Here is a 7,442-nt window from a genome sequence, read left to right on the forward strand (position 1 = left end):
AGGAAGGAAGGGAGGGAGGGAGGGAAAATATCTGCTAAGCACAGAAAGTGAAGTGAAATGGAACAAGCCTAATACAGATTGGGCTTCTCAGAGCAGTTCTGGAGGAATGAGTCCTAAGCCTGATTTGCAGCGGGGATTTGGAAATAGGAGGCAAAGAGAGAGGACTTCTCCACCCCAGCCTTCATCCTATCATCTATCTGGTCACTCGACAATTTCATGTCTTGGTTCCTTACTGTCAGCTGGTTCTCACACCACGTTTGTCTGTGACCAGATCTTTTTGTGCTTCACACACTCAGCAATGTCTCCTCTTTCCACTTGCCCAAAAGTCCCCCACCTGCACATCATTGTTAGCACCTGACCCCGTTGCACTGTCTACATAGCCCTAATTTGGCATTATATGTTATATTTATGATTTGTGCTCCTGCAGACAGATAAAATCTCTGAGAGCAGAAACTTTGTCTAGTTTTTCTCAAGGCTGCCTCCACAAAGCCTAGGGCAGTGCTGGCAAGGAGAAATGCCTAGCACTGATTTATTGAGTAACTTCTTATTCTTACAGGACATGAAGTTGTCCTATCAATCATTTGTTGCTTCCATTCTAGAAACACTCATCCACTGGGTTCTCAGTTTCTCCATCTAGAAAATGAGTCCCCTTGCCTCTCAGAAACTTGGTAACCAGAAGTAATGGACGCTTCTATTATCTTCCCACAGAATACCACTTGGAGACAAGCCCTAGGTCCTTCCACCTTCCCCACTGCCCCATCCCACAGGGGAACCAACGTTGGTGGCTCTGCCATCACCTCCTCCGTACATTTCTGGATCTCCACGACCTCGCTGGGGTAGAGCTCCACCTCAAGCTTCCCGTCAGCCTGGTTCTTGTCCAGCCATCGGTTGGCAGGGAAGGTGTACTGCTTGCCTTGGCGGGGCACTCGGATCTGGACGCTGCCCAGGAACCAGCCAGCATGCATCCCTGTGCTGTCATGTCCGATCACCAGTCGGCTGATCTGAGAGGAAACTCAGATGGCGGTGGGCAATGAGTTAGTGTGACCAGAAACCCCCAGGACTGAATCCTTCCCTCCCCAAACACCCACCCAAACATGTCTCCTCAACCTGTGTCTCCAGGCCTCAGAAAAGGGAGGTAGGAGTCTTAGCAAGGGGAGGCTGGACCCCAGCCTTCTCCGTCTGTCAGCCACTGGGTGACCAATCATGTCTCCTGCTTGGAGCTTCCACCCTTCCTCCTAGTCCCATTCACCCTGGGGGAGGTTGTGCTCAGCAAGCTAGATAACAGGATATGTGAAGGATGAATTTGAAAGCACTGTCATGGCTTGGCTTGCCTTCCCCAGACATATGTGTCAACGTAGCTAGGCCAAGAGTCTCAGTCTAATGTAATGATCCTGTGTTGTCAATTCTAACCTCTATGATGCTAATGAGGCAGGATTAGAAGAAGTGTGTAACGATGTAGTCATTCTTCATGATGTGGTCTGATGTGACCAGCCCTGATACGCGTTAAGAGGACCAGGATGGAATGCAACACTCTTCACTAGGTCACAGACATGTTTTTATATTAAAGGAGCTTCTCTGTGGTATAGTAATATAATTTACCTCATGGGAGATTAAAGGAAAGAGGAAGCAAGCAGAGAGGGGGACCTCAGGACCACCAAGAAAGATCAGGAGTAGATGCATCTTTTAGACTCAGATCTTTGCACTCGGATGATCTTTGACACAGAGGAAGACCAAGATGCATCGAAATCTCTAAGAAAAGCTAGGCTTACAGATGCTGAGAGAAACAAGGACTTTCCTCTAGAACAACTGACTGAGAAGGAAAGCCTTCTCTTAGAGCCAACATCCTAAATTTAGATTTCTAGCTCCCTAAACTGTTAGAAGATGGTTTTCTGTTTGTTAAAGCCATTTACTTGTCCTACCTGTCGTAGCCACACTAGACAAGCTAAGACAAGCATCACTGTGTACCTGAATAATGGCAGGTTGTGACAGCACAAGAATACAAACATTCTAAATATTTACCAGCAGCTCCTGATAGCAGTGCTATTCATTTTGAGTTTTTCTTAAACAATACACCAGACCCACTTGTGTGTATTTCTTCGTTTTCTGTTTGGCGTATCCATACTGTTGTTGGATGTCCCCAAGTTAACTCTGATCATAGCAACAAATAACCGAGTAGAGCCATTCCATAATTTTTAGACTGCAATCTTTACACTGGGTAGATTGCCAGGTCTTTCTCCAGGGGAGCCAGTGAGTGAATTTGAACCACCACCATTTCAGTTAGGAACCAAGCACTTAACCCCCAGGGCTTCTTATGAAAGAGAATGCAGATAAGTTCTCAGAGGTCAGCAGACATGTGTCCAACTCCTCCTTTTCTTTGTAGCTGAGAAAGAGTTGTCTCTTTCCAATAACACTTGACAGTCCATCTGTTTTTCTATGCTACCATTTGCCCCCAGGCACGCCAATGTCAGTAGACAGGGCCTCCTTACCATCCTTACTTGCAATGTTCAAATTACCCTACAAACACCCAGCATAGCATGTGTTGTTGTTGTTGTTGTTGTTAAGTGCCGTCGAGTCACAGGCGACTCATAGCGACCCTATGAAGGAGAGTCCTCGACGCTTGGGTGCCTTTCTTCCTCTCTCCAGGTTCAGAGGGTTTCTGGAGGCAAGCTATTATGGAAGTGGATGCCACTCTTCTTTCCAAGCATAGCATGTAACACCAATGAAAAGGAAGAAAGAAGCAGCATTAATGAATTCGATGGTGGTATTGGCACAAGAATGAACAAATGACTCTTAAAAGAAATACAATATGTGTGTGTGTGTGTGTGTGTGTGTGTGTGTGTGTACACACACACACTCCTTAGAAAGAAGGATGGTGAGACTTCAGGTCACTTGCTTTGGACATTCTCAGGGAAAATCAATCACTAGAAAAGGACAGCATGGTTGTAAAGTAGGGGGTTCACGGAAAGAAAATAACTCTCAGTGAGATCAACTGATAAACAGTGCACTCTGACGTACCAACAATCCTGAAGATGGCACAAGGCTGGGCAACATTCTGCTCTCTTACTCAAAAGGTCACTGTGAGTCAGAGCCAACTCTAGGATGATCACAAACATTGCTAGAGAGCGTCTATGTGTCAGGAACTGTAAGTCTATGGTACTTCAATGTTAAATGCAAAGAAGAACCTCACTAGGATTCCTTGGTTTTGTGGATGAGAACACCGAAGGGTTAAGAAATTCACTCAAGGTCACACAGAAGGGAAGAGAAGTTAGGCTCCCAGCTACTTGGTCACACTGATCATTGAGGGGGGGGTCTCAGAAACACAGGGGAAGGGATCACCCGACTTCTGCTTTCCCATTCCCTCAGATGTCTCATTTTTCTGCTTCTAGAGATTCTTTAGTAAAGGGGAAAGCGTTGCACTCTACAATGGCTAATTTAGTCTAATAAGCAAATACATTTTGATACAGAAAAGCCTTGATTTAAGCTCATGAAATCCCAGGTATCAGCAATTAGCACAAGATATTTCACCACAGAAAATCTGGATGGAAAGACAGATATAGAGAGTCCAGTGAACCTAAAATCAAGGGGGCTCACAAGAAATGAGAAGCCCAGTGTACCTGAAATGAGGTGGGTTCATAGAGGTGGAAAGAGGTCAGAGAGGCTTTAGACAGAGGCCTTGATACCACTTCCATTTCTAACAAGTAACAGTGGGAGAGGGGCAGGTATGACACACAGCCCAGCTCAGACATTTCAGAAAAAGTCCCACCTCATGCCCAGGGATTTAGGTCCCTATTTCTTCTCCAGAGAAAGTGCTCGGGTTGCTTACATCCACCTTCATAAATAGAAAAATAAATTCTATCTTCTAAATCAGAATCTCTCAAGTGGGACCAGATAGTCTGTATTAAAACCAGCTTCCAGGTACGATTCTGGTGCACACTCTAGTTTGGTATTGTGAACTATTTCCAGCCCTTCCTCCTCATTCTTCTCTATCCTCTTTTTCCTTCATGCACATAAGCTTTTCTTTTTCTGGTATTTGGGAGTCAGGTTCATTGATCTTGGCTACCCCCACTGTCCTGCATGAAGAGCAAAGAACTCTTGACAGACAAGGATGGCGGAACTTTGTGTCACTTACTTTGGGTTTCAGGAGGAGCCAGATTTTGAGAGAGACACCATGCTGGGAAAAGCTCGGTGTGAAAGAAGACGACCTTCAATGGGATAGATTGGCATGGTGACAACCTCAGTGGAGCTGAACATGACAGACACTGTGAGGAGGGAGCAGTTAGGGTAAGGTTCAGATCAGCTCCTCACAGGGTCACTATACGTGACAGTCCACTTGACGGCGCCAGCAACAACCACTCTAACAGGCAAAGGAAATATGGAGACTGAAAGCATACCCTGCATCCCCAAAGAGTATCTGCAAGTTTAACTACTGTTTGTTGACATGTCTTTGGCTGCTTCCGGTCTTATCTGGAAAATAGCTTGCCTTGCTAACAACCCCCAAATGCTCATTCTTTCCTTCAAAATGGCACTCAAATGTGTACATGAATGTGTCTGTTTGGCTCATGTAGAAAAAAAAATGGGTGAGGTGATGTCACAAGGCCCAGAAAGGAGACTCACAGTCCCGATGTTCAGGGTCTCCAGAGTGAACTCATCCACACGGCCACGTTCAAAATAGTCTTTCAGGTTGTTGTCTGAGACAAGCAGAACTTGCTTGATGGTGTCTGACTTCTCTCCATAGAGTTTGATGTAAACTTTGGAATCTGTGCTGGCCCCAGAGACATCCCCAGTCTTCACACTGATGTGATAGCGATAATCTGGACAGTCGATGGTGGGAAGGAAGGGGTTAGTGCAGGGCACGTGGGAAGGAGCACGGGACACGCAGCAGGAGGGTGGCACCAGAGGAGCGAGACAATAGACTAGGAGTCAGGACCTCAGCTTCTGCACTTTCTAAGTGACCCTGTAACTTGGGGCAGAGGCTTCTCCCATCCCCACAGAGGCCCCTCATTTCTAAAACGGGAGATCTGACACCTGCCTGATCACAAGACTGAATGTGCTGAGACCAGGAAAGCATGCAAATCACAGGCAAGAATACCAATATGTAAATGCTGGAAAGGATCTGAGACAATCTCCTAGACCAACTTCTCTTTGGATGGACAAAGCAATGAAGGCCCAGGGAACATTGACTTCTGCTGGCAGTATTTTTAACACAATCTATACACAGTGTTATTGCTGCCTATTTCACAGAAAAGAAATCTGACGCTCAGAAGGTTATATTTTAGCTGCAAGATGGCACCACCAAAAAGGTGGCCATCCAGGGGCGAAATCTTTTAATGGTATTAAAGCTCCTAATGGGGACATCATGGTGGCAGTACTCCACCTCATCACATACACATTGCCTGTGATCAAGAGTGTCCATAGAAATCAGTAAACGTGACCGTGGGAAATATAAGTCCAGGGATACCAGGAGACTCAAATCCTACAGGTTTGCCCTAGGGCGTGCGTCTGGGGAAGACAATGAAAGCATGGAGCACTAGTGCTTCCAGCTAGGAGGGAAGGTGTGGAAAAGGTAACTGCATCTACCTGTCACAGTCAGCCCTCCAGGCTGGCCAGGCACTGGTAAAGGCCATTCCTGTGGGCCTGGCCAGACCATCTCTGCTAAGGGCACCCAAAGTACTGCAGGACATAGCTTTTATTTCTTTTTTTAATTTATTTTTTGTGTGTGTACCATCGAATTGGATCTGACTGGTACAGGAGGAGATTGCCTTTCCTTCTCCAGGAGAACATCTGGTGGATTTGAACTGCACACCTTCAGGATCGCAGTGCAGCTTCTTGCCACTAGGTTACCAGAGGAAATAGCTTTTAAAGATGTCCCAGGAATCGAGAAGCTCTTCTTCATGCCATTATCCATCTAATCCCTTTCAATGGGCTGTGGCTTGGGAAGGGTGTAACCTGGGAGGCCTGTCTAACTGACGACACAGGGGCTTGGTGGAGTGGGAAGGGCAGTGGAATAGGATGGAGACATATCCTGTGTGCAGGTCCCAGTACTCTCACTGACTGCAGGCCTGCTGCACTAGCAGGTCCCCTTGTCACAGCCACAGATCATCTGTCCACTGAAGACACAAGGCCAGTGTGTTTCCTAAAGCCCTTCCCTGCTCTTAAGTCTGTAATACTGAGCCCGGAGACTGGACATTCTCATCCTCATCCAAGTGTGCTGTGTGGCCTCATTAGGAATCATACTTAGCACCTTCAGATCTGACAAATGGAAACGCGGCAACAGCTCTGCCTGCCACCTGGGATTATTGTAGGGCTCAAACGAGATAATATGTGAGATGCGTGAGGTGTTGGTGTTACCGAGGATTCTGTAAAGGAGTTTCTTAAAATATTTTCTCTACACTTCATGATTGGAAGGAGGAGTGGCATCCACTTCCGTAATAGCTTGCCTCTGGAAACCCTATGAACCTGGAGAGAGGATAAAAGGCACCCAAGCGTTGAGGACTCTCCTTCACAGGGTTGCTATGAGTCGCCTGCGACTTGACAGCCACTTAACAACAACAACAACTACACCACTTCATGATGAAATAAACCCATTTGCAGACATTCTTCCAGCAAAGAAAACTCTAAGGGCATTGGGTTAATACTTGACATCTAAAAAGAAGTACCCATTTCACAGTCTGATTGATAGGCCTATCCAACCCTTGGCATCATGAACTAATGCTATCATTCTTACTACTCTTCTCAGCAGAAGCCTGCAAGAGTGCAAGGCCTTGCACCCGAGTCCACGCAGAAATTGCCCTTGCAAACACAAATAAAAGGGTTCCAGAGTCTCCTGTGAAGCCTTCTCTTTCCATCCTCTCCAGGTCTGTCTCATGAAATGAAATTGAAGAGCTCCTGCTTCCTTCAGACTGGCTTCTGTTTGGCAGAGGGAGGGTGCCTGCCCCACATCTACACATCTACAACCTCAACGACTTACTCTTCAGTGTTGCATTGCTGTCACTGGGCAGCAACTCTCTGACCAGCTGCCCATCATCCTTGTCCTTGTCCAGCCACCTGGTAAGCAAACAAGGTTAGGTCTTTGAGAGAGGAAGGCAAACCATCAGGATAACATATATTTTGTGGAGATTCAACACTTTCAAGTCGGAAAAGGAAAATGGTTCTACGAGAGCCTACAACAAAGGCAATCAGCCAGGACTGTAGACAGAGGGCTATCGGAGAAGGTGATGCTCGAGGGCTGAGATTGGAGGAATGACAAGGACTCAGCCAGGAGAAGAAAAGACGCCAGGAGGAGCATCACATGCTGGGGTGAAGCAGAGCCTCCAGGAGTCACCAAAGGCCAATGTGGGCAGGATGCAGAGCACGAAGAGGAGAATGAAGGACATGGGAAGGGATTGAGTAGGTGATAGAGAGAAGGGTAGGGTGATAGAGAGGAGAGGGTGATAGAGAAGAGT

At 46.6% G+C, this 7,442-nt stretch overlaps 1 protein-coding gene across 2 annotated transcripts in view; it reads right to left on the minus strand.

Annotated features, from left to right (window-relative positions):
* The window catches only part of LOXHD1 (lipoxygenase homology domains 1), a 165,671-nt gene that overhangs the window by 82,239 nt on the left and 75,990 nt on the right, over positions 1–7,442 (minus strand). For both annotated transcript variants that reach the window (XM_006891689.1, XM_006891688.1), the window contains exons 15-17: positions 6,968–7,044; positions 4,615–4,811; positions 809–1,001 (exon numbers count right to left, since the gene is read on the minus strand). In XM_006891689.1, coding sequence (XP_006891751.1) covers positions 809–1,001; positions 4,615–4,811; positions 6,968–7,044 — 467 coding nt within the window. The remainder of the gene's footprint in view (positions 1–808; positions 1,002–4,614; positions 4,812–6,967; positions 7,045–7,442) is intronic.

The sequence above is a fragment of the Elephantulus edwardii genome, unplaced genomic scaffold, assembly GCF_000299155.1.
Source record: "Elephantulus edwardii isolate Elephantulus edwardi_28Jun2011 unplaced genomic scaffold, EleEdw1.0 scaffold00103, whole genome shotgun sequence".
Taxonomy (NCBI): Eukaryota; Metazoa; Chordata; class Mammalia; order Macroscelidea; family Macroscelididae; genus Elephantulus; species Elephantulus edwardii.